The sequence below is a fragment of the Dreissena polymorpha genome, chromosome 3, assembly GCF_020536995.1.
Source record: "Dreissena polymorpha isolate Duluth1 chromosome 3, UMN_Dpol_1.0, whole genome shotgun sequence".
Classification (NCBI taxonomy): domain Eukaryota; kingdom Metazoa; phylum Mollusca; class Bivalvia; order Myida; family Dreissenidae; genus Dreissena; species Dreissena polymorpha.
Window position 1 is genome coordinate 46536838 of NC_068357.1, and position 26200 is coordinate 46563037.

At 36.2% G+C, this 26200-nt stretch overlaps 3 protein-coding genes across 11 annotated transcripts in view; 1 reads left to right on the plus strand and 2 right to left on the minus strand.

Annotated features, from left to right (window-relative positions):
* Window positions 1-20291, plus strand: part of LOC127874001 (uncharacterized) — a 62315-nt gene extending 42024 nt beyond the window's left edge. For 4 of the 9 annotated variants that reach the window (XM_052418102.1, XM_052418105.1, XM_052418104.1 and 1 more), the window contains 7 exons: window positions 417-560; window positions 1288-1430; window positions 3015-3177; window positions 3369-3443; window positions 10362-10551; window positions 18199-18357; window positions 18767-20291. In XM_052418102.1, coding sequence (XP_052274062.1) covers window positions 417-560; window positions 1288-1430; window positions 3015-3177; window positions 3369-3443; window positions 10362-10551; window positions 18199-18313 — 830 coding nt within the window. In that variant the 3' untranslated portion in view covers window positions 18314-18357; window positions 18767-20291. Of the gene's footprint in view, window positions 1-416; window positions 561-1287; window positions 1431-3014; window positions 3178-3368; window positions 3444-10361; window positions 10552-11559; window positions 12742-18039; window positions 18358-18766 lie in introns of those variants that run through there. The other 5 variants (XR_008046489.1, XM_052418101.1, XM_052418103.1 and 2 more) reach the window with 5 other exon arrangements.
* LOC127874000 (zinc finger protein 862-like) lies at window positions 12661-16881 on the minus strand. The gene is made up of 9 exons (XM_052418100.1): window positions 15598-16881; window positions 15326-15402; window positions 14623-15083; window positions 14278-14396; window positions 13932-14152; window positions 13707-13836; window positions 13262-13529; window positions 13019-13118; window positions 12661-12826 (listed from the first exon to the last, which is right to left on the minus strand). The coding sequence occupies exons 1-9, from the start codon at window positions 16338-16340 to the stop codon at window positions 12738-12740; spliced, it is 2208 nt and encodes a 735-aa protein (XP_052274060.1). The 5' UTR covers window positions 16341-16881; the 3' UTR covers window positions 12661-12737.
* A 445-nt stretch (window positions 20292-20736) lies between the features above and the next one.
* LOC127874931 (uncharacterized) lies at window positions 20737-23258 on the minus strand. The gene is made up of 2 exons (XM_052419625.1): window positions 22976-23258; window positions 20737-22552 (listed from the first exon to the last, which is right to left on the minus strand). Exons 1-2 carry the CDS (start codon window positions 23074-23076, stop codon window positions 21127-21129), a joined length of 1527 nt encoding a protein of 508 aa, XP_052275585.1. The 5' UTR covers window positions 23077-23258; the 3' UTR covers window positions 20737-21126.
* Window positions 23259-26200: the final 2942 nt, after the last annotated feature.

The following is a 26200-nucleotide window of genomic DNA, read 5'->3' on the forward strand; positions in this document are numbered from 1 at the left end:
GAGTGATAATCTGTCTCGGTGTAACATGTATTTCTTACGCTGTTTTGATTTAATAATCTTTGCGCTGAAATTATTGCACAAAATTATGATGAAAACAATTAAAAATAAATCAATCAAACAATGGTTGTGGCATGATGCAATATAAAAGTAGGGATATATAATGCAAGAGGATAAAGATACATTTAACATAAATATTTGTTTGTCATTTTATATAAAGTGCAAAATTTTAGTCACAGAAAAAAGATTATTATTAGAAGCATAATATAACGATTACAAATAATAATCAATATAGTTATCATTTTTATTATAAATAAAATAACGGTAATAAAAAGTAAAATATGTTGTTCTAGATTAAATAGTACTTAATTGGTAATGTTGTTATTTTGTCATTACCATTGTTATATTTATGTTATTAGGTTATCGCAACTGTACCGCTTATCCTAGCTTGGGTTGCATTGGCAAGTGTATGGACTGCAACGGCACGTGTATGAATTACAGCAGCATGGTTCGGTATCTAGGCGAAGATTCGCCTTGCACAGAAGATAAAGAAATAATTGAGTGTAAGCCTCCCTGGTTGATTGCTGTTATGCAGTGCAATTAGTTTCGGCTCTTTCGTTTCTTTAAAAAAAGGATCTGCCGAAGATATCTATTAACCCTGAGCTTTTTATCTTTTGATTATAACGGCCAGTATTAACCCATTTATGCCTAGTGGACTCTCCCATCCTTCTAAATTGGATCAATTTATTTCCAAAATTAGGGATGTCTAGTATATTTATTTCTATATTTAGAATATTACTTACAGAAATTCCATTAAGCAAAAAGCGCAGACCCTGATGAGACGCCGCATTATGCGGCGTCTCATCTTGGTCTACGCTGTTTGCCAAAGCCTTTTTCAGGACGCTAGGCATAAATGGGTGAAAATTAATTGGTTGACATTTAAACAAGTACCAGAGTACTTTAAACTACAGCCTATATCCTCTTCAGGCGTTCTATGGGCGATATCTTTTATCGCGTTCAGGGAAACAGGACTTAATGCATGTTCTTAAAGTGTCGAAAAAGATTAGCCTGTGCAATCAGGGACTTTACTTTCCGCCTTAACTGGATGTTCTACTTTTAAACGAAAAATACATGGAAAGCGGAAAGCAACGTTCCTGATTAGCCTGTGCGGACTTAACAGGCTAATCTGGGACGACACTTTACGCACACTTTAAAAACATTCGTTAGGCACAGTTTTCCCAGAACGAGGCTCTTATTCAAAATGGGATGCATGTTGTTTGTTTCCTTCAGGTTGCACGCTGCTGCATATGCGACCGGATGATTACTGTCTTAACGGCGGGAAATTATTGTGCGAAGATAAAAATAATCAACCATACTGCTCGTGTCCGAAGGGATGGATCGGATCCCGTTGTGGGAGTCGAATGACTGAGAATGTAAGTTACTATAAGAAAACCAGTCTGATTCTAGTGATTCTTGTGGCAATACCATTTATGACCATCGCTCTGGACAAACGGATCTTAATGAATGTGCGTAAAATATCGTCCCAAATAGGCCTGTGCAGTCCGCACAGACTGATAAGGGACGACACTTTCGGCGTTAACTGAATTTCTTTAAGAAGAACTCTTCTTTGAATGAAAACTATCATAAAAGCGGAAAGTTTTGTCCCTGACTAGACTGTGCGGACTTCACAGGCTAATCTCGGATACAACTTTACGCACATGCATTAAGCCTGGTTTTCCCAGAGCGAGGCTAAGTTTAATCAAGTGATTGAAAGCTGAGGACAACGAGTGTAAATATTGTCACTGGGATTGTTTCGTAGATCTTGTTTGAATACAAAAAAAATATTTTCTGCTACTTATTGTCTGGGTATTGCCATACGTTCATGCCAGACAGTAACTTTTGATACGTTAATATTAGTGTATGTTAGCTATAGCATGTAGGTTATTTTCGGGTAAATCTTTGGTGGTGCATACTATTTCATACTATTTTTATATTGATTTATAATTAAATGGAGACTGTTATTATGTAAATCTATGTTTTCAAAAGTTCGTGTCTATTATAAAATATATTGCTAAATTGAAATTTAATTGTCAACTGTACCTCATTTTATAAGGAAGACAAGCGAAAATCCCAATTGACATTTACTACAAAAACACGAAACGTTAATTTACGTTACGCGGAAATGCGGGTTTCTTCAAATGTATGGTTTATCTTTTTTAAGAACACACGCGTTTGTTTGGTATTATTGTACTCTAAGATAAACTTTGCTACGGAAATGAAAATATGTGTAAACCATTGTCGTTTGGGTTATGATAAGTCACATACCTCGTCTTTCGCTCCACTCCGTTTGAGCATATCAAGTGTTTTTAAAACTTTTCTTCAGAAAACATGTGCGTGATGCGTGCATATAAATCAGAGTGTTTATCTTTAATCTGTTTAAAATGTAACATATATGTTATTTGTAAAGCGTTTCAGCGCGACTAGTGAGAAACTGATACAGAGACAGACAAAATTAATCTTTTTTTGTTTAGGCAGATAGTTTAAAACTTGTAACCATCCATTGTTAAGATGAGTAATATCAATCAGTCGATCAGAACAGTCGTGAATTTTGCAATGAGCTGCCTTTATTATCCCAAACATTTAGTATCCTCTATGTATGGATTGTTATTTTGTCTTATGCAGCCAGCGTTACTCAAGACCAGTCTGCGTATCCATCCACTTATGAGACCATAAAACCTTGCGTGATTTCATAGCAGACAGGTTAGCTCATTAGCAGACTGTGCAATTGCGTGGGCTGGTCTGGAGCTTCGCTGGCCGAATAAGACATAACACCCATTTTCGCATGACGCAGATCGAATCAATTAATGCTACGTGACAAGGATGCGATTTGCAAGTGCGATGATTTCAAGCTTTTGTAGAATAATGTTATCAATGTGTATACAAATATGTGATTCAAGGCGTCTATACTCTTCAAAACCTTCAATGTTACTACTTCATTATATAATCCGCTGTTTTAGATGACCTGTAAATGCTTCAAGACCGACATCAAGTGGAACTCTTTCTGTGGGGAAAATGATATGTACAGTTGTACCGACGACGACAGGCCGGAAAACTGGATAGAGTGCCGACTAAACATAGAGGGGTCGAAGTTCAGTCGATGTGTTTGTGAAAAGTCTGAAGGTAATTTATCGTTTGGAAACCGCTTTGCTAAAAATTATATTCTAACGTGTGTGTTTAACTTTCTACATAAGTAATGTACGTAAGTTTGTATCAAGGTACAGGGCTAAAAACAAACCCGTCTGTATTGTGTAAAGATGTGTATGTTTTATATGTAGAATTTAAAGTCTACGTTGTTTTTAATATCATTTAAGTACATCACTCTACGGAATCCTTACCCGAATGTTCCTCTGTTGAAATATCGCACCCGGGGGTAACGTCTGCACATGGTAAACTTTTAATTTTTATATTTTAATCTCTTAAAATAGTGAATTGACTATAACTGAACTGTATTTCTTTCCCTTACACAAAAGGTTTATCAGCATTATAATATAATTTAATGTGATACAAATCATAACAAAAGTAGTATTAAAAAGAATGTAATGTTTATCAACGTATTCATAAAGTAAAAAAATTGTAATAAATTCACATATTGCACTTAAGTGAACACATCTCCCTTAAAGTTGCTTAGTGAATCGCCGTCTTCAATACTAAATTAATTATGACCCCCTTCAAAGAAGAGGGGGTATATTGCTTTGCACATGTCGGTCTGTCAGTCGGTCCGTCCACCAGGTGGTTTCCGGATGATAACTCAAGAACGCTTGGGCCTAGGATCATGAAACTTCATAGGTACATTGATCATGACTCGCAGATGACCTCTATTGATTTTGAGGTCACTAGGTCTAAGGTCAAGGTCACGGTGACCCGAAATAGTAAAATGGTTTTTGGATGATAACTCAAGAACGCATACGCGGCCAACAGGGCGAACTCTGAACAATATAACTGACGCAACTGGTCTGTAATCCTAAATCTATAATTATCAGTCCAATGAAAAATCATCATTTGATGAAAATAAAGTGGATCAGTAAAAATATTATCAGAATATGAGATTTTTTGTATATTTTGTATATTAAATATTGTGTTAATGTTTAATTTTGTTGATTAATATAAATATAAGTAGGACAGGGGAGGTAATACACTTTTATATCTTTCTTATATACAGGGGAAACACATTCAATAAGTTTAAATTTCATGTTTAATAAATATAGGATAATTGTTCATGTCAGTGTGAGATCATTTGTTATTTTTGTATGATCACATTTTATTATTACTTTGACAAAACAACACTTACCTGAATACCACAATGGATTCCACCCAAACAATACCCCACACCCCTACCAGAATCCCTCCCCCCCCACCTCTCACCCCCCCTTTTTTTTAAACATCATACTAATAAATGACCACGACCCACATTATACCCCCCTCTTACCCCCCCACCCCCCACCCCCCCCCCCAAAAAAAAGATTTGTTTTTGTAAACATCTAATAAATTATCCCACCCCACATTATACCCCCCTCTCACCCCCGATCCCCCTACCCACCCACCCCCCCCCCCCCAAAAAAAAAATAATTTTTTGTTAACATCTTATAAATTACCACCCCCCACATTATACCCCCCCTCTCACCCCACATCCCCCACCCCCCTACCCCCCCGACCCCACCCCCAAAATTATTTTTTTAAACATCTAATAAATTTCCACACCCCACATTATACCCCCCTCTCACCCCCCATCCCCCTACCCCCCCCCCCCCCACCCCACCCCCCAAAAAAAATAAAAAAAAATTAAAACATCTAATAAATTACCCCACCCCACATTATACCCCCCCTCTCACTTCCCCCTACCCCCCAACCCCCCCAATTTTTTTTTAAACATTAATAAATTACCACACCCACATTATACCCCCTCTCACCCCCACCCCCCTACCCCCCACCCCTCCCCCCCCATTTTTTTTAAACATCTAATAAATTGCAACACCCCACATTATACCCCCCTCTCATCCCCCCCCCCCCAGCCCCCCCCCCCAAAAAAAAAACTTTTTTTTTAAACATCTAATAAATTACCACACCCCACATTATACCCCCCTCTCACTCCCCCCTACCCCCCCACCCCCCCCCCCCACCCCCAGTTTATTTTTTTTAAAAACATTAATAAATTACCACACACCACATTATACCCCCCTCTCACCCCCACCCCCCTACCCCCCCACCCTTCCCCCCCCCCCCAATTTGTTTTTGAACATCTAATAAATTGCAACACCCCACATTATACCCCCCTCTCACCCCAACCCCCCCCCCACCCAGCCCCCCCCCCCCCCAAATGTTTTTTTTTAAACATCTAATAAATTACCCCACCCCACATTATACCCCCCTCTCACTCCCCCCTACCCCCCACCCCCTCCAATTTTTTTTTAAACATGTAATAAAATTACCACACCCCACATTATACCCCCCCCTCTCACCCCTCACCCCCTTACCCCCCACCCGCCCCCCCCCCCCAATTTTTTTTTAAACATCTAATAAATTACCCCACCCCACATTATACCCCCCTCTCACCCCCACCCCCTCCCCCCCTCCATTTTTTTTTAAACATCCAATAAATTACCACACCCCACATTGTACCCCCCTCCCCCCCCCAATTTTTTTTTTTTAAACATAAATAAATTACCCCCCCACATTGTACCCCCCTCTCACCCCCCCCCCTCCCCAAATTTTTATTTTTATTTTTTTTCCTTTTTTTATTTTTGAAATATTGTCTAATAAATTATTGAATGTGAACATTTCCCCATGATGGCTTACATTATATTGATTTGGGATTTAAAAAAGGAATAAAACCACAATTCTTCAAAATTATATACATTCTTAAATAAGGATATTCCGGGAAATTTCATGAATGAAAAAAAAACACTGGTTCAAGATAACAAGATATTATGTTTGAAAGGTGGAGATAAAGTGGTTTATATTGAGAAGAGGATAGATTTTAAAATGAAACTGATAATGTGAAAATGTCATGAAATTGCATTTGAAGGTGCTAAATTTGATTAACCCTTTCTCCACTCAGAAGCAAAGTGCAAATGGCTATGTGCAAACAGCATAAAACCAGAACAACCTGCGAGTAACTCATATTATGTTTAGGTTTTATGCTGTTTGCTGCTCATCAGTATCTAAGGGTTGGAAATGAAACATTTAAAATTTGAATCTAGTAAGAAAGGTCTTTAATTAAATTTAACTTTTCTTTCTAACGGACTAAACAAATTCAAAAATACGTATCTAAGTGGTAAAGGGTAAAATGGAAGAAAAAAAACAGAGCAATTCTTTTTTTGGCATCAAACATATGGAACTGTAGAAAATTTACCTGACGTCAGGTAGTGGTTACACATTGACTTTCTAGTTAACCCATTTATGCCAAGTAGACTCTCCCATCCTTCTAAATTGGATCAATTTATTTCCAAAATTGGGGATGTCTAGTATATTTATTTCTATATTTAGAATATTTCTTACAGAAATTCCTTTTAGCAAACAGCGCAGACCCTGATGAGAGGCCGCATCATGCGGTGTCTCATATGGGTCTATGCTGTTTGCCAAGGCCTTTTTTCTAGACTTTAGGCATAAATGGGTTAATTTAAGAACATAGTAAATCACTGTTCAAAGTATAAGCCCTAATCCAGAAATTAAAGTTCAAAACACTTGTTTGCCTTTAAAAAATACTAACATGGTACTTAAACTCAATGACTTACTCCTGAAATTTCACTACGAAAGCATTTTCACCCTTTTGATTCTTTCCTTATGCTTGTTTTCCATGCTTAACGAGGTTACATTGCACTGATTTAATGTCGACTAACAGAACCACTACCACATTAGTTCCCTTTGAGTCCACAAATCACATCTGCATAATGCTTTCAACTATTGCTTTAATACTCTATGCGCTAATCAGGTTCAGGTTTTAAAGATGCCGTTAATTATTTGCCAAATAAAACCAATTGTGCGAAATGTTGTACCTGAACTTAACTTATTTTGTAACTATGAAAATATTCGCCACACATAGTGAATACATCAAATATTTTAATGTCTTTGTACTGAACAATCTTTTATTTGAATTAAATTATTTATACTTTTTGCAAATTTGTATTTTGTTTATATCATGTTTTAATCAGCTTTATGAGGAGTTCAAAGAAGAGATGTTATTAATTGATTACAGCTCTTGGTTAGTTAATGAATTTATTAAACTGCCTGTTATCATGAAAATTGTTCTGGGAATGCATTTATTTCAATGCACACTAAAATGTGAAATGTTCTTCTAAATCAGTTAAGATAATATCACAAAAATGCAATTCTCACCTGTTTTAATTTTTTATTTATAATAAGGATACAGCGTATTAACTAAGCAACACATTCCAGCTAAGTGGAACAGATACAAAAATCTTATTAGCTCATCTATTTATTTTTTTTTAATTATGAGCTATTATCATCACCTTGGCGTCGGCGTTGGCGTCGGCGTCCGGTTAAGTTTTGCGTTTAGGTCCACTTTTCTCAGAAAGTATCAATGCTATTGCATTCAAACTTGGTGCACTTACTAACTATCATGAGGGGACTGGGCAGGCAAAGTGAGATAACCCTGGCATGCATTTGACAGAATTATGTGCCCTTTTTATACTTAGAAAATTGAAAATTTTGGTTAAGTTTTGTGTTTAGGTCCATTTTATTCCTTAAGTATCAAAGCTATTGCTTTCATACTTGCAACGCTTACTAACTATCATAAGGGGACTGTGCAGGCAAAGTTATGTAACTCTGACTGGCATTTTGACAGAATTATGTGCCCTTTTTATACTTAGAAAATTAAAAATGTGGTTAAGTTTTGTGTTTAGGTCCACTTGATTCCTACAGTATCAAAGCTATTGCTTTCATACTTGCAACACTTATTAACTATCATAAGAGGACTGTGCAGGCAAAGTTATGTAACTCTGACTGGCATTTGGACAGAATTATGGGCCCTTTATACTTAGAAAATTGAAAATTTGGTTAAGTTTTGTGTTTTGGTCCACTTTACCCCTAAAGTATCATAGATATTGCTTTCATACTTGGAACACTCTCAAACTATCATAAGGGTACAGTAAAAGGACAAGTTGCATAGCTCTGGTTGTCATTTTTACGGAATTATGGCCCTTTTTTGACTTAGTAACTTTGAATATATGGTTAAATTTTGTGTTTAGATCCACTTTACTTCTAAAGTATCTAAAGTATCAAGGCTATTGCTTTCAAACTTCAAAGATCATCTCACAAATGACCACCACACCCTCACACTTTACCCCCCCCCCCCTCCCACCCCACCCCCCCCCCCCCCAATTTATTTTTTTTTAACGGTTAAAAAACACAAATATTTATTTTTATTATTTTATTTTTGAAATACCGTCCAACCATCGCACCCAAGAATCCCCTCCCCCCCACCCACCCCCCCCCCACCCACCCCCCCCCCCACCCCCGAATTTTTTTTATTTTATTTTTTGCATTTTTTGAAGATAATGTAATAAATGTCCACACCCCCACACTATACACCCCTCTTCACTCCACCCCTCCCTCCTTTGTGATTGAAATTGAGAGTCCCTTCACCTTTAAAAAGAAAATAGATGAGCGGTCTGCACCCGCAAGGCGGTGCTCTTGTTTTAATTAAGATACCATCCAGCTTTCTTGTTGTTGCAGTGTAATCACTAGGTAAAGTGTTGATAACAAAGTATTGGTTTTACCAAGAAAAGTTACTCAAGTGACTCACACAATTATTGAGATGTGTTTGCTAAAAACACAGATGAGGACACCAATTTAACCCATTTATGCCTAGCGTCTAGAAAAAAGGCCTTGGCAAACAGTGTAGACCCAGATGAGATGCTGCATCATGCGGCGTCTCATCAGGGTCTCCACTGTTTGCTTAAAGGAATTTCTGTAAGAAATATTCTAAATATAGAAATAAATATACTAGACATCCCTAATTTTGGAAATAAATTGATCCAATTTAGAAGGCTGGGAGAGTCCACTAGGCATACATTGGTTAAATATAATATAGTGTCAGTCCTAATTAGGCATAAATATTATTCCAACATAAGAATTTAACAAAATATTATAACCTTTTTTCAGCATTTTTGTTTTTCTGGTATTTCTATTTCAGATAGTGCATAATATAAGTACAATACTGTTCAAAACTACACTTTATCTTGTCTATAGTCTCCAAAATATTAAGGATATGTTTGTAAGTCTTCTTAGTAGAATCTTTCAATGGTGATATTTTTTGTAAATAGTGTTGATGTTTTTGTAAATGACCTTTTAATGTACATATTTAATATATATAATCAGCAAGTATAGTAAAATTTATTTTGTCATCCATTGATATATCTTTTAAAGATTAAATTATGTTTGTTATATTAAAAAATTGTCTGAGCAATACTACCGATATCATCATTTGGGTCGTGTTCTGAGAAAACTGGGCATAATGCATGTGGGTAAAGTATCCTCCCTGATTAGCCTGTGCAGTCTGCACAGGCTAATCAGGGACGACATTTTCCGCTTGTATGGTATTTTTAGTTTCAAGGAAATCCCTACTCAAGTTTAGGTGGAAGGTGTCGTCCCTGATTAGCCTGTGCAGACTGGATGACACTACGCACATGCATTAAGCCCAGTTTTCTCAGAACACGGCTCATTTATATTACCAACAATAAGGAAATGACACCACATCTGATGCATTTTAGTGTATTTCAAACCCTTGTGTCCCAAAGGTCCTAATTATTCTGCATCAAAATTGAACCATGGTTAATCAATATGAATTAAGATAAAACATATTTTGAATGTATTATCTTAAAATGACCCATTGAATGGTTTCCACGTCCTCAAACTTTTCTAGTGTGTCTCCCCTCATCAGTCCGGATTATTTTGTTATCACAAAGGAGGTTTGGAGTATCTTATGAACTTTGCAATCAGAATAATTGATGTTAAAGTAAAATTGAGCCGCACTATGATAAAAACGGGGGTTAATGCGTGCATAAAGTGTCATCCCTGATTGTCCAGTTCACACAGTCTGATCATGGACCACACTTTCCACCTACGGTGGATTTGCTTTAAGAAGAGAATTCCTTTAATGAAAACAACCTATGAAAGCAGAATGTGTTTACCATGATTAGCCAGTGAAGGCTGATTTAGGACAACCCTTTATGCACATGCACTAAGCCGTGTTTTCCCAGAGGGAAGCCTTATTATATTAATTTTCATGAATGCAGTCTTGTTTCTAAAAATAATATGATAATTTCTTTATGTGTCTGATCTCAAAGGTCCCTATAATTCCGGAATCACAAAGGAGCCGTGGTTTATTGGAATGATCGTCGCCCTGGGTGGCATTGTGGGGCTGGGACTCTGTATCTTCACTGTGTGGCTGTGCCGGAACCGACAGTGCCGAAAGAAGCTTAAAGAGACGTGGTACAACTCTGGTGGTCAGAACGGCACAGATAAAGTGAACGAAAGGTATAGATTTGTTGATTATAGGAGTTGGTAAATGTTGGTCCTCACTATGGTGTCATGTAAGATAAGGTGACATATCATTATACCCCCACAAATGAAGTTTAGGGGGGTATATAGGAGTGAGCTTGTCTGTTGGTCTGTTGGTCGGTCCGTCTGTCGGTCCGTATTAAACGTCCGCTCTCTCATTCAAGTTGTTTGCATCCGATCTTCACCAAACTTGGTCAGATGTTGTATCTAGATGATGTCTAGGTCAAGTTCGAATATGGGTCATGCCGGGTCAAAAACTAGGTCACAGGATCCCTAAGTTCGTTTTAAACATTTAGCATGGTGTCTGCTCTCTAATTTATTTAGTTTTTATCCGAGCTTCAGCAAACTTGGGTAGAAGTTGTATCTAGATGATGTCTAGGCCAACTTGGGACATATTCTTTGCAGGTCAAAAACTAGGTCATGGGGTCACTCGGTGCGTTTTAAACATTGAGCATGGTGTCCGCTCTCTAATTCAAGTAGTTTTCATCGGATCTTCACCAAACTTAGTCAGAAGTTGTATCTAGATGATCACTCGTGTGAACATGTGCGAACATGGGTCATGCCGGGTAAAAACTAGGTCACAGGGTCACTTAGTGTGTTTTAAACATTGAGCATGGTGTCCGCTGTTTTTTGTGAAGACAACATGCAAAATGTTCTGTGTCAATGCAGCATGTGGGGGTATTCGTCACGTCTGTGACAAAGCTGTAGTTGTGCTTGTTTCTATTCAAAACCTATATTCATGAATTATATTAAAATGATTGCCAAAAGCCAAAAAATAGCTGGTATAGCTCTTCAGGTCAGAGAGAAAGTAAAGGTATGCTATTGATGATTGAAGGAGTCGTCAAATGTTGGTCCTAACTATGCATCATTGTCATGGAGATGTCTTGAAATTGGTCCTTTAAACCATCAGTTTTCAAAGAATGAGGCTAAATAGGCCTCTTAAACCATGATTTAAGTGTACCCATGTTCACTGGTTCGTTTCAGTAATGGCAGTGAGGCGAGGAAAGGCTATGGGAATTTGGAGGAAGATTTTGCGTTGAAAGGATGTCACTTCTGAGCGAAAATCCAGTTATTGCGCTGTATAGGAGGTTTTGGGGATTCCGATAATGACGTCACGTTTGCGCATGCTCAAATTTTGGCCGTCAAAACCGCGGCCATTCTGCTATTGTTTGCATGTGATGAACCGCATCGTGATAAGGTTACAATCGTATTCGCGACCCTTTTGAAGAACAAAAAATGCTCAGAACGTGAAATTCTTTCAGATTAAATTGAATCCAATAAACGAACACAAATAATGACAAAAACAAACAACAAATTGATTGAATTTATGTAATCAACATATAGAAACTGATTGAACCTATTTGTCTGTAAAAACTTACCTTGTTACAGGTTAATAACTAAATCCTCTTGATAAATGTTAATGCTTTTATTTAATTGTTCACACCAGTTTTTACACTCTTTGTTTCAACATTTTTAACCCAGTGTTTAATTGCCCCTTTGTTTATCGCAAACCGATTATCTCGATATGATCGGATACTGTCCAGACAATTACTAAGAAAACAGTGTGTAATAAACCAACCAATGCGAAAGACGCAAAAATCTTGTCGGACACGAGGTCCGATAACTTTTAAAATTTGTCGGACCTCGCCAGATTTTATCGGACCTCGTTTTTCGTCCGTGCCGAGACAAGTATGTTTCGCCGTTTTATTAAAAGTTGTTAAATTTTAAATGCCGCTCACTTTCCAGCCATATCATGATATCAGTAAGAAAGTGATTAGCGTTTATTTTGTATTAATATTAGTTTCATATCTCGACTTGACTCGCTACGAATTTTATTCGCGGGAGCTGTAATTTTGTGATCCAGCTAAGAAATTCCGTAGCAAGTAAAGTCGATATATAGAGCGAATATTAGTACGAATTAAACGCTAATCACTTTCTTGCTGATATGGCTGAGAAGTGAGCGGCATACACAAATTACAAAAAGTAATAAAGGGTATAACACGGCAAAAATTGCTTGTCTCGGCACGGACGTCGCCATCTTGACTTCCTTTGACTTATACTGTTCACACAAGATAAAAATATAAATTGAGAATGTAAAAACTGTTTATTGAGTCTATTGGCAATGAACAAAACAACATCACCACACATTGAAATAAAAACGTTTAATGCATGTTGATTCCATCCTGTGAATCGCCGTCGGATTGATACTCTGAATCTGTCTCATCGGAGTCAGAGGGCTTTTCCACACAATCTGTAAAGGATTATTTAAAAATTTAAACATTCCGAATACAATAACTTATGAATAAGAACAGTAAGTTTAAACAATTTAAATTGATAATTAAGTAAAATTAAGTTTTATGTTTCTATAATTACTGACAAATGAAACATAAGTAGTTGTTGTTAGTTGTTCTTTTTCAGTAAAACAGGATTTAAGGCTAATAACCTTCTTCCTCAACATCAGCACCTGCGCCATGAGAACTTGAAGAGAGAGACCGTCTGGTATATGTTGGCCTTCTGTGGCCATGAGGTTTCATAGCATCAAACTAAACGAAAGTATAATAGGATTGTATGCATTTTACCTCTGAATATTTAGTATAAGTGATTAAGTCATCATTGAAATAGTAAAATAAATACAACAGTAATAACATTTGTTTTAAGAATGAAATTTACAACTTAATCGTAATACCAGCCACTTCTCAACCGCAGACTCAGGATTAAACTCTTTAATATCTGGGGAGCACAATTTAACCGTCATCAGACTGTGCAGGGTAGCCTGGTTCATTCTGAGACGAGAGCTTGTCTTGACCAGCTTCATGTGTGAGAAGCTAGTCTCGCAAGAGACGCTGGTCGGTGGGAGGCTCAACACCAGGTCAATGAGGAGACTGATGTTGCTTAGCTCCTCATCAGCCATTAACAGCATGCCCCATGCCATTTTCTTCACAGATAGGCCATGTCTGTTAAGTTGACATTGACTTACATTTTTTTTCAAGTCTTGTCCAGGACGAATTACAGAAGATAAGGTAGTAAACAGACACTTTTATTATATTTAGAGTTAACTTTTGTTTAAAGATTGTTTAACGATTTTAATCTCTACGATTTTGTCACACAAAGTATTTTAGATTTTGCATTACCTTTTCTTCAGGATTTTCTTCAATGACCTCCATTCCGTGACGCATTGTTTAACATCAAAGGAAGGACACATTGAAGTTATCTTTTTTTCGAAGTGGGATGCCAGTGTGGCTACTTGTTCATTACCATATCCTGAAAAAGCATTTAAAAGAACAAGCTGTTTCATTAACAAACAACAACACACAAAACATACTTTAAACATGGGTATAACGCTTTGATTTACTGACCTTCAAATTCGTCAGAGGCAACAGGCCACATGGTTGTGTCGAGTACCTGTGTGGCATTTATGACTGTGCTGGAGTCGAGCAAGCTGAAGCGATCTTCGATGGCTTGACACAGACCATCTATCAACTTGCATCTATACAATAGGTCGGGTGTCATGCCACTCAGCTTCAGGCCTTGGTACTCTCCAGTCATATGCATGGCCTGGACTTCTTCTGGAGGTTTCCTGAATGCAGATGTTGAACAAATTAAATGTTATATTCTGTTTAACTTAACACTGTTACATATGCATATCTATCAGTGAATCAGTATAAAGTACTGATTTGATAATTAATTAATTTGAATTCTTACTCATTTGCTTTTTCGCGCAGCAATTCTTTTTGCGTGTCCACCCAAAGGAATGCGTCGCCTATGACTGTTTTTGGTCTCTGCAGCTTTTTGGATAGGATTTGGAGCGGCTGGATGAGATCCTAAAACAGATTTAAAATTGTGAAATAATCTTGTTACATTTTTTGGAGACCTCTATTGATTTTTTTAAAGTACATTTCGTATCAAACTATGCATATGTATATACACTAAATTAACTAATGCTGAAAATGTAGAACTTCAAGAAGGTTATATAAAACTTATAACCAACTACTTACAATAACAAAAACACTCGTTAAAGTTTGGTTAAATTCAACATCATAATAATACCTGAAGTACAATGGCAAATGTCATAAGGCCCTTGTCAAGAAGCATGGAGTAGTATCCCTGTGCCTTTGCATTTTCGTGCCTACATGAGGCCAAGTGTGCCTCATAAGATCTGAAATTTTTGGCAAGGGAGTTGATACCTTCACTAAGGTGGGGAAGCCATCGCGTTGTTGATACTCTTTTCGGAGATACCATGTTTATCGAGAGTGTTTCACTGGCCTCCTTTAGACCTTTCCTGTTTTTGTGAATTTTGTAAAATTTGTGGAGACCAATCAAGAGGTTCATTAACTTTTGATATTTTTTTTCCAACTTAACCACATCACGAAAGGCCAGCTCTAACCGGTGACTGAAACAATGTATATTGATGATATTGTCCCCATATTCCTTGCGAAGGAGTGCAGCAAGCCCTGCCTTTTTGCCAGTCATGTTTGCCGCACCATCCGACCCCAAACCTACAAGTTTTGCTGTAAAAATCAATATTTCGATTTATTAATAAAATTATGATTGGTCATGACTCATGACATCAGTAATTATTTTAAAATGTATATTATTCATATATTATAAAGCACTCCTAAATAATTTTAATAGCATTAAAATTAATTAAACACGATTTAAAAAAAAAGATATGCACTACACAGTAGATACAGTTAGACGATGGTACGTTAAATAATATTATTATTATGTTTCAGTTAAAGAAATAACATACTTTCATCTAAGCCAAGTTGTTGAATTACATTCTGTACAAATTCCAGCAGATGTTGACTTGACGTTGATCGTGGTGACCTAGACATCCGACAGTTAATTAGTTATAGAAACGTATTAAACTATAACATTTTAGATTACGACTATTACAATGTAAAGTTATGGGAATATAACCAGAATTAAAATAATTGTCTGTTGACCGAGAAAACTATTTTACAATACAACATAACAACTTACAATAATGTGCATTTTTAAGGTATTTAACAGGAGACTTGCCCCATTGTCAGAAATCTTTCAGAAACATTCCCTTGCAATGATGTCCTAACGTAGAGGCTCTCTTGCTCTAACCCACTTCTATCTTGCGATCCGTCCATCATAAAGGAGAAAAATGGGGCGTCGTTCAACATCTTTATTGTTTTGTCCGTCTCTACATCTGAAATAAATGAAACAAAATCGGAGCAGGCCTTTTCATTTAAATATGTAGAGCCAATTTCAACACCTTGGGCAGCCATTGCTTCACATAGCCAAACATAATCAGATAGTGGTCTCCCTTTCTTTGCAACAGCATGGGCATTGCGGAAGAGGCTTGCAATGACATGGCGCTCTGCACTTTTGAGAGACAGAAGAGCTTTGCCTGCTTCACTCTTCTGCATGTCATGCTTACTTTGTTTGGCTAGCTCAGCCTCAGCTGCCTTCTGATGGCATTTGCTGGACTCGTGATCACTTACTGTCGAGACCTTAAAATTAGTGCTGCCCGTTATAAAGGTGTTCTTACCTACACATGTGTTGTTCTTAAAGAACACTTGGCACAATGAACAAGTCATGACCCCATCATTAAATTGAAGCCATGGCCTGTCCTTTTTCCAAACCTCATGAAATCCTCTTTCGTCACGTTTTTCTACCTCATAAGACTTCCATCTCTTTTTATTTCCCTCCGCTCTTTGCTCAATACTAACCTGACTCTGTCTTTTATCGCCAGGCTTAGCCCCGTCAAAATAACGTAGAAGTGAAAATGACATCCTAAGAATGAGTGTGACAGTAGGCCTAACAGTACACACTTAACAGCTTGAGGTGTTTTGTTTAACAACTTTAATCAAAAATGAAGCGATTACAAATTTACAAAAAATAAAGGTACTACAAGAACGTTTAACAATATGAAAACGGAATCACCTGATCAAAAAGTTATCCACGTTTTCGCGATCGTTGACACAGCCACTTCTACTTCTTCATCAAATCTTGACACGGGACAGGCAACGGTCGTGTGGTTCCCCGCTTTCTATTTACGATCATCACAATGCTCGAAACCAGTAAAATTTAATTCAACCATGATGTCATTGATGCGTCGCCTACGTCACGAAACAATGTGCAATATTTAACTGGTTCTAAGAATCGCGCTTGGAGTTTGTTACGTCACCAGCAAAGACAGCCAGTTCGACTGGTTGGAAAATTGATTTTAAAGTTAAATAATCTATCGAAGTAAAATAAACATGAATTAGACCTTTTTTTAATATTCCTAGTTTCGTGTTCATTTTTAATCAAAGTTTTACATATTGTTTTTTTTTTTTTTTCTTGTCGGACACGAGGTCCGACAATTTGGGAAATATTATCGGACCTCGTCGAATTTTATCGGATTTGTCCGAGGTCCGATGTCTTTCGCATTGGTTGAATAAACCCAGGGACATATACTTGTATGACTCTGTATGGGGTCTCTGCATAAACCACATGTGTCTGGTCATTAAGCACAATTTATGATACCTCCATGTCATCTCTTGGCATATTAAGTAAAAAACTTAACAGTTGCTTTAATAAAATATTTGAACATATTAAAAAAAGAAGACATTTGTCTGAAATGGATTAACAGCTTGGAACTATTAAGTATATATATTAGCCAGTTTAAACATAACAATAAAGTGTTTAATCACTATACATTTAAAATATTTTAAAAATTTACTGCTACACAATTAACGTATTTAACGGGTACCTGCAAATGGAAACTCTGCTATGATGTGTAAAGATCGTGCGTTACTGCAGTGTTCGAAACATCATCATGAAAACAAGCAATCGCGTTTGGTCATTATACGGATATAAAATACTTGCGTAATATATAAAATGTGTAGATTTATGGTATAACAAAATGCTAGACTTGTATCGCTCATTATCACTACAAAAGAGTTTTCAATATACGTGTACATGCAAAGACAGTTCAATTTGCAAAATATGCAGGTGTTTTTTTCACTTGGAATGCTTAAATTTATTAATATTTTCATTCAATGTAAACGAAACGAAAATTCATTCAATGTTAAAGAAAATTAAAACTACATTTCAAGATTGAAATGTATTGAGCTATTTTAGAGCTTTGTTTTATAACTGATTCAATGCACCCCTTACACTAAATTGCAATCGTGGATGAAAAATAACACTATCGATTCCACACCACTTATAATAATATTCAAATTATTATATGTTTTATAATTTTTGAAATATCATTTATTAAAGTCTTACTTAAAAAAATACGGGTATTCATAGCTTTGTTTTGTGAAATTGTAAGTATTAAGTCTTCCGACGACCTTTACTCTGATACAATGTAATTGGCCGCGATCGAGAAGTTGACGGCCAATCTATTTTTAGTAACGGAAAACCCCTCTTGTGACGTCACACAAAAACCTCCTATACTAATGAGCGACTTTAGTGAGTAATGTCCCCTGTTTTCCGATATAGGTGGCGCTCTGGTCGAGTAGGTTCCTCTATGCGGATATGTTCGGATTTTATCATAAAGTTATCGCCATTGTTATTCAGCGAAGCGTTTGACAGCTTGACAATAGAAACATAAAATAATGCCTCAAACCATGTGTTGCGTTCCCTTTTGTTCACGAAAAGGTCGACACAAGTTCCCGAAAGACAAACAACGTCAAGCAGCATGGGTACAAGCTATTCGACGGGTGAAAACAAAGTTCGAAATCTGGACTCCATCCGAATACTCGTACGTGTGTGAAAACCACTTCACCGAAGATGATTACCACACAATAACATATGCAGGTAGGTTGTTTGTTTAATTTATGTTGAAAAACATCACAAATGCAAAAACATATTACGCTTATAATGCTGAATTTGTGTTTTCTCTCCATTAGATAATCGTGGCAAATATATCATTTTAAGTGTATGGACATGGTGAACGTGTACATGTATACTAAAAGTCTAAATGTATTTGTTTCCAGGCTTATTTTTCATATATTTTCTATCACCAATGACAGTACTGCTACACAATGTTATTTTGTTGATTTATTTAATATGCATTATGTGATATTGACATATTGCTGGTAATAAATTAACACTATATTTTGGTGTAATAAGGCAGACTTTTTTCTGTTTACTCATTCTGTAATCCATTAACAAAATCTGCAGCAAATTCATACATGCATTTGTTTATGGCATACTGTTTTTCCAGGAAATGAAAGACGTAAGCGGGCATTGCGAAAAACAGCTGTCCCTAGTATTTTTTCCTGGCGAACAAGGCGACTATTGCTAAGAGCCAGGAGAGAAAGGAACGTCGTCTAGAAAGAGAAAACCGGAAACGTAAGCTGTTTGAAGATGTAACAAATATGGAACAGTCTGGTGAAAACACAAGCTTTGAACCAGAGTACATTGCCACAAAAATTGACATTGTTACCTCTGATATCGATGTGGGTGCTAGCGAAGAAGTTGTGACACAGCAGGAATGTGTCGAGCAAATAATCTCGATCACAGATGAAAAGGTGACATTTATGGACTCATTTGTACAAACAGAGTGTGAAACGGAAGATGCGGCAATACAAACAACAACTACACTTGCATTTAGCATCAACAAGTTCGAGGATGATGAAGCTGCTGTTCATTTCTACAGTGGACTCGAAAATTACATGAAGTTCTTTTTTGTTTTGAACACACTCGGACCAGCAGCATACCATCTTAATTATGTGTATCATTCTATAACAAGTATAAGTGTTGCTGATCAATTTTTTATTACGTTGATTAAATTAAGGCGACACATGACAAACTTTGAACTGTCGCGATTATTTAATGTTTCGGAAAGTGTTGTGTCAAACATTTTCATTACGTGGGTCTTGTTCATGGAAAAACAGTGGAAAGAAATTAACATTTGGCCATCACAAACTTTAGTCCACTATTTTGCTCCAAGCAGCTTCAAGAGACTGTACCCCAAAACACGGGTTATAATTGATGGTACTGAGTGCCCAATTAAAAAGCCGAAGAATCCAACAGCTCAACAAGCCACTTTTTCGACTTACAAGAACCGAAATACAGTTAAGGTTTTGGTTGGCAGTACCCCTGGCGGTCTTATTTCTTATGTGTCTCCAGCCTATGGGGGTGCTACAAGTGATAGGCAAATAGTTGAACGGAGTTCACTGACCAGGCTTTGTTCCAAAAGTGACAGTATAATGGCTGATAAAGGTTTCAATGTGCAGGACATTTTTGCACCACATGATGTGCATATCAATATACCAACCTTTTTTAAGAAGCAAAATAGAATTTCGAATGAAACTGCTATTAAAGATAGAAAAATTTCAAGTAAACGTGTTCATGTAGAAAGAATTATTGGGCTAGGAAAAACATACAAAATTTTAACTGAACCTTTGACTAGCACAGAGACTTAGTTGTCATCAGAGATAATTTTTGTTTGTTTCATGCTATGTAATTTCAGGAATGGCATAGTGTCTACATATGCTCAAAGAATAGCTACAATCAAAGTTTTGTATGCAGCTAAGAGGATTAAAATGTCAAATTTGTATTGTCAATAAACATTCTGCAAAAAATATGTCAGATGTGCGCTCTGGTTATGAGTGTTAAGAAGTACATGTAATGAGAGTAATTAAGCTAATGGACATGTGATTGGAAGACTGTTTTTTTTATAGTTTTCATTTCTTAAGTTTAGGTTGATGTATTACATGTGATTGCTTAATAAAGTTCTAAAATAGTGTTTTGTTACTTTCCCATCTTTTAAAAAGCCAAAATGTATGTGAACTGTCAAGGCTAAGAACAGTTTTGACCTGAAATGATTAACGGTATGTGAGTCGACGCTCCTTTGTAAAGTACCTCAAACAGCACTTTCCCAATCTAGGGAAAATTACATATTTCCCAAATGAAGGGTACATTGTTTGTTTTTAACCCTTTGCTTGCTGGAAAAATTTTCATCTGCTAAAATGTCGTCTGCTGAATTTATAAAATTTGCATTTTTCGATTTTTTTTCAAAGAATACTATCAGAATAGCAAACAGTTTGGATCCTGATGAGACGCCACGTTCTGTGGCGTCTCATATGGATCCAAACTGTTTGCAAAGGCCTTAAAATTTTGGTTGCCCGCGCCGTAAGGATTAATGAACTTAAATTAATTAACTTATTGCGCTCTATGGCTAGAACCTTAAAGTAAATATAATATTAACAACTTGGTACAGTTATTTTTAATTTTAAGGTATATGTAAGCAAAAAATCAAATACGCTAATTTCCTAATTCGAAGAGTTCACGACGCATTTTTCCCAATTTCAAGGTGTTCACGAGTAGTAATATTAGTCAGTTCATGAGACGGGTTCCACTTTACAAGTATACAATTCTCTCATCATCATAAAATAATAATCCTGACAATATGGTTTTTAGAAGCGAACTGTTGAAAAAACAAATTTTTAAAAACAAATATTTATTTCTAATACAATGCATTGTATAACACATATAATAGTCAAACAAATATTTTAGAACCAAACCAGGAACTACAAGAAACATGGTAACAAAAGTATTTACACATGCAGGGAACTTATTTTAAACATCCTTGTAATACAACTTTTTCAACAATTCAGTCTTAAAATAATTCTCAAAGAAATGTTCAAGTTTTAACAGCATCTGTGAAATGAAGTCCTCATTTTTGTGTACCCTTATGTACTTTATGTCAGTCAATGTATAAACGATCAGGTCACAGTACTTGCGTTCCGAACAAAACAACTGGCCCTGAATCTGATAATAATAAGGATGTTTTGCACTCAATTTGAGTTTACCGTTCACATCCTTAAGATATGGCACTGTCACTGAGGAAATCTCTTTATTTATAGCACTGAATGGGCATTTCACCTCAACTATCAAGTCTTTATTTACAATTCCATCTGGAGATGCCCCTAGAAATGGGTGTGTCCGTGAAACCGTTATGCCACAAGACTTGACTTTAACATTCCTTGCACTCTCATAAATGTGTATCGCAGTTTTTTCATACTTGCATCCATGTCGCATCGCTTCATTTTGCCTCACAACTTGTCCCTGCACTATTGTTGAGGCCAATCCAACTAAACTTGTCTTTTCTGTCGCAGCACAGATTCGGTGGTAGTTTGCGGACTGAATGCGCTTTCCACGCTCCTCATGCCATCGATCATTGGTATTTTGTCCCCTCGTCTGTTCTTCAATACATTCACACTCTTCTGATGTTATTTTGGTAATTTTGTTGAGGTTTAGAAAGTTCTGTTCATGTGACGTACTGAAATAGTCGTGATCATTGCTATAAGCGTACATATTTGCTGGCTCGAAAGTTTGAAAAATTGGAGTTTTTGATATTGTAGCAAAATTCATACATGTGTTGTAGAAATGGTCTTTGTAATTGGCAGCATTTCTAAACTGACTAGGCCTGGGGTCAAAGTCTGCAATATTACAAATCTCAGCTCCACCTATCTTGAGGTCTCGAGCCTTTACCGGGGATCCTGTGTGTTTCTTCGATTTGTGGAAAGACTGAAGCTGTTGGGTACAAGATGATTCCACCTTAACTTCTCCGGATTGAACAAATTTCACACACGCATACAGAACAGTCCTTATATGTTTACAATGTCCGAACGGACCTTCACCAGCACCACATTCACACTGTGCCTCATGCACAAAGCCATGTTTGGTGAATGTAATGTCAACGACATAATCAATTTTCTTTTTCATTTCTGCCCTACATGAACTTTTTACATAGCACAACTTTTCTGAAGAAAACATCCTAAGGTACAACAAGAACTTGTCACCATACAAAGAAGTCACCACTTGGTCGAACTCAACTCCAAACCGTTCCATATATGCATTCGCCTGCTCACGGTCAAACGGGGCCATCTTCATGTCGGTGTTGACATCTTTGTAGCAACTGGTGGCTGGAATTTGCATTCGAAACTCTGGCATAAGCTCCTCGCAGTTGTTAAAGTTCTGATTGCGATCATATGCTTCAAGTCTGAAAGATCAAATATGAACATACAACAATTTTTCACTTTCAGTAAACATTAAAAAAAACTTGTATAAACAAAAACTTATGCGTCAGAACAAAGAGTAATACATACTCAGCATAGACCCCTACACATTCATAGAGTCCCCTAAATTTAATAAAGAACATGGGTGGGTGCTGTTGTAAAAAGTTTTGTCTTCTAAAAAACAACAGAAGTATACATGTACATTTCCCCACCCAACCTTTTAACAGAATTTACATTAACTTGTAAATAAGATATTTAACAATAAACCTTTCAAACAGTGATGTAAATAATAAAAGAATGAATCCTGTATGTATGTTTTTAAAGCCTTTAAACTGATTTGGTTTTTAGTAAAGACCGCGCAGGAATTTTCACGACATGAATCAAATTAAAAAATGGTTTCACATTACCTCTCGATTAATTCCTTTTTTCGTCCAGATAACTTTGCATTTCTCTTTCTTAATTCTGTGCGAAGTTGTCCTAAAGATAAACTGCTAAATTGTGAAGCCATAGTTTAAGACTTATCGTATAAACTATCATAAAATTATTGTAAAAGATTGTGTCTAACTCGGTTAATCGCTTGTCAAAATATGCGGAAGTAAACAATTGGAAAGAACAATAGACCTATTCGACAACAGCGCCACCTTTACGGGCACCTGCTAGACAGGGGAAGATAATCCACTAAAGTTCCCCATTGAACTGAAAATCCGGAAAAAATGGATGTAGTGTCGGGTGTTCTTACGTGCCTAGAGATAAGGCTGTAGTATGGAATACTTAATAAATATTTTCTTTTTTCATGCTATACAATTTAGTATTTAATTAATTAACGGAATGAAATAAATATTAGCATAAACGTATATAGATGTATGTCTACTTATGTACATATTGTTATTCTTGTCTGTTTATACTGTGTGTGATTATGAAATAAATATTAAAATAAAAATGCATAGATGTATGTCTCCTAGTGTACATATTGTAAAGCTTTGATAATGTGTGTAAATATTGAAATACAATTCAAAATAAAAGCATATAGAACCCGTCCCTTGCAGTCACAGGTGGGTAGCGTGTGGCTATGATATTAATTAGTGAAAACATCATTTTGAATGATAAATAATCATATTATAACGAAAAATTACCTTTTCTGAAAAAAAATATTTCACTATCAAATATATTTGATAGTGAAATATTTTTTTTCAGAAAAGGTAATTTTTCGTTATAATATGATTATTTATCATTCAAAATGATGTTTTCACTAATTAATATCATAGCCACACGCTACCCACCTGTGCTTGCAGTTGTCTATCCGTATAGTCGTTCGTTATTGGGAGACAGTTGACTGAGAGAGACGTTTAAGAGTGTTGAGTGCTTGAGGCTGTCTGTATTAAAGACTTTGTTAACTAAAGAGATGGGTAAAAGTGTGTTATGCGTAGGGAAGGTTGCGTTTTAAAGAATTTTTCTGTATGTGAGTGTGATCTTTGTCAGTGTTGTTCGAGGTGCTGTGCAAAATGCGGATGTGTTGGTGTGATAAGTGTTTTGGAGAGATATTTCATTTGATTATTGTCACTGATTAAAATGTAATGATAAACAGACAAGAATAACAAGCGAATAATATATATTTATACTGGCATTTCCCCAGGAATTTGGTCAGGCACTGCGGCAGGCGGTTGGTGTCGAAATCTTTATATACTTTATAAATGTTATAAATCAAAATCCACACTACTTTGGAGCTACCAAATCACAACATTTCTTTTAATATTTATGTATTTGTCCTCAGTTCATTTCATTCAAGTCATGTATTATAATATTAAATAACAACCAAAATAAACAGAAAGCAAAAAAAATATTGAAAAACATTCTGTGACCCATGGAAAATCTTGCTTCCAACTACTGGTCGTTTATTAGATTGTATTCTGTCATGCACAAAGACTAAAGAAAAATGTGTTGCAGTTATATAGCGAATTTCGTAAATATGAGAGAAACTATATATCAATTGGATCTAAATATATTAAATATTGGTACTGTTAAGCTATAGTCGCCGTTAAGAAAATAATGTGAGCAAATTTTTAAGTCTCTATAACGCTCAAAATCAACGAACATTTCGTTAAGTATTTCGTAAAATAAAGTAAACACCTTAACAATCAGTGTTCCTTATAGCAATATCCAAAATCTCAACGCTAGATGTGATATGCTTACATAGATTTTTATAGATACAAAATGCTCGTGTTTATTCATTTGTGGGCACAATTAATTCCCGCGAATATATCTATTCATACGACACACGAACACCATTTTAGTGTCCATGTGTCGTATGAATAGATATGCAAAACAATAATGAAAACGAGCATTTTGTATCTACAAAAATCTATTTTACCAGTCCATATCTGGCGTTGAAATTTCGGCAATTGCCATAAAGAACACTGATTTTCAATTGGTTAAGTTTATTTCACGAACAATTGTATGAAATGTTCTTTGATTTTGAGTAGTAATGTTACTTTAAATGGTCGGGAGCAATCAAATAAGACGTTTGATTCCAATTAATTGTATTTATAACTTAATTACGCACAACCGCAACACACATCAGTTAAGGTTTATTTTTGAAGCAAGTTTTTTTTTATACTTATTTATTTTCTGCAATAGTCGTAAACAATTTAAATATTTAAAAGATCGCTGTGGCGTAGTGGATATGGTGTTCGCCTAGCGATTGGGAGGTCACGGGTTCGAACCCACTGGGAGCGTTCCTTTGATCTCCCCCAAAAGACACCAAGTACTGGTTCTTGTCCCAGGGAACGGACTCGAGAGCGTTTTTTTATAAGCAAACGGCTTTCGATGCAATCGAGCTACAATAAATAGGTTTAAACTAATTAAAATAAAACAAACAAAAAAATTGAGCATATCTTTAATTGCTCTTACTCCACATGTACCGGTAATAATAGATAATTATCGGCCATTATTAGGGGACAAACACCATAATTGATCCCCATGAACGACCCGTAAATCGTTCATTTGTGTTATCTAAGCCCCTTATGCACACACCGCTGATAAGAGTGTGCATGTTTTGATTGAACGTTGGCCGAATGCAGACAGCAAGCGCTTGTGAGAATTTCAAGTGCACGCATTTTAGCCCGCTGGGCTAAAATCGCCTGGGAAAATCATAATTCTTATAATCCATGCATTATACTTTTGTTATTTTCTATTTTGTATATGGCTAAAAGCAATTGTATGCTTTAGAGCTAATACATGTTGCTGCTGAAGATGTTGTATTATAATTCCCTTACGGCAGATCTAAGGGTCGTCGTTCCTTTTGTTTCTTCCAAAAGTCTGTTGTCTGACCGCTATTCATATACAATTAACATTAGTTTTAATTAAAATTTGAACAAATTATATATAAAGTTTCTGTCCATTTAAAACAAATATTTAATTTTTGAAAATAAACTTTCTTAAAAACATAAATTGTATGTTCGGAGAAAAGCATAGGTAAACCGTTTATTGGTACATGTTATTGTAAACACACCGCGTGAGTTCCTTTAATTTTTCTTTTGGTTAATAAAAACTGTTCCACAAGTTGACATTTACATTTACGGTTGGCGTGTTTGAAACTTTGATTAAAATCTTTCTTCTGCGAGCACACCATATCA

Excerpts from the sequence above, each read along its gene's own strand:
- LOC127874000 (XM_052418100.1), bottom strand. The coding sequence starts at position 16,340 with ATGTCATTTTCACTTCTACGTTATTTTGACGGGGCTAAGCCTGGCGAT. Across the intron at positions 15,403-15,597 it reads GAAAGATTTCTGACAATGGG|GTCACCACGATCAACGTCAA; the intron begins GCAAGTCTCCTG and ends TCGGATGTCTAG. Across the intron at positions 14,153-14,277 it reads CTGCGCGAAAAAGCAAATGA|GAAACCTCCAGAAGAAGTCC; the intron begins GTAAGAATTCAA and ends ATCTGCATTCAG.
- LOC127874931 (XM_052419625.1), bottom strand. The coding sequence starts at position 23,076 with ATGGCTTCACAATTTAGCAGTTTATCTTTAGGACAACTTCGCACAGAA. Across the intron at positions 22,553-22,975 it reads AAAAAGGAATTAATCGAGAG|ACTTGAAGCATATGATCGCA; the intron begins GTAATGTGAAAC and ends TTGATCTTTCAG.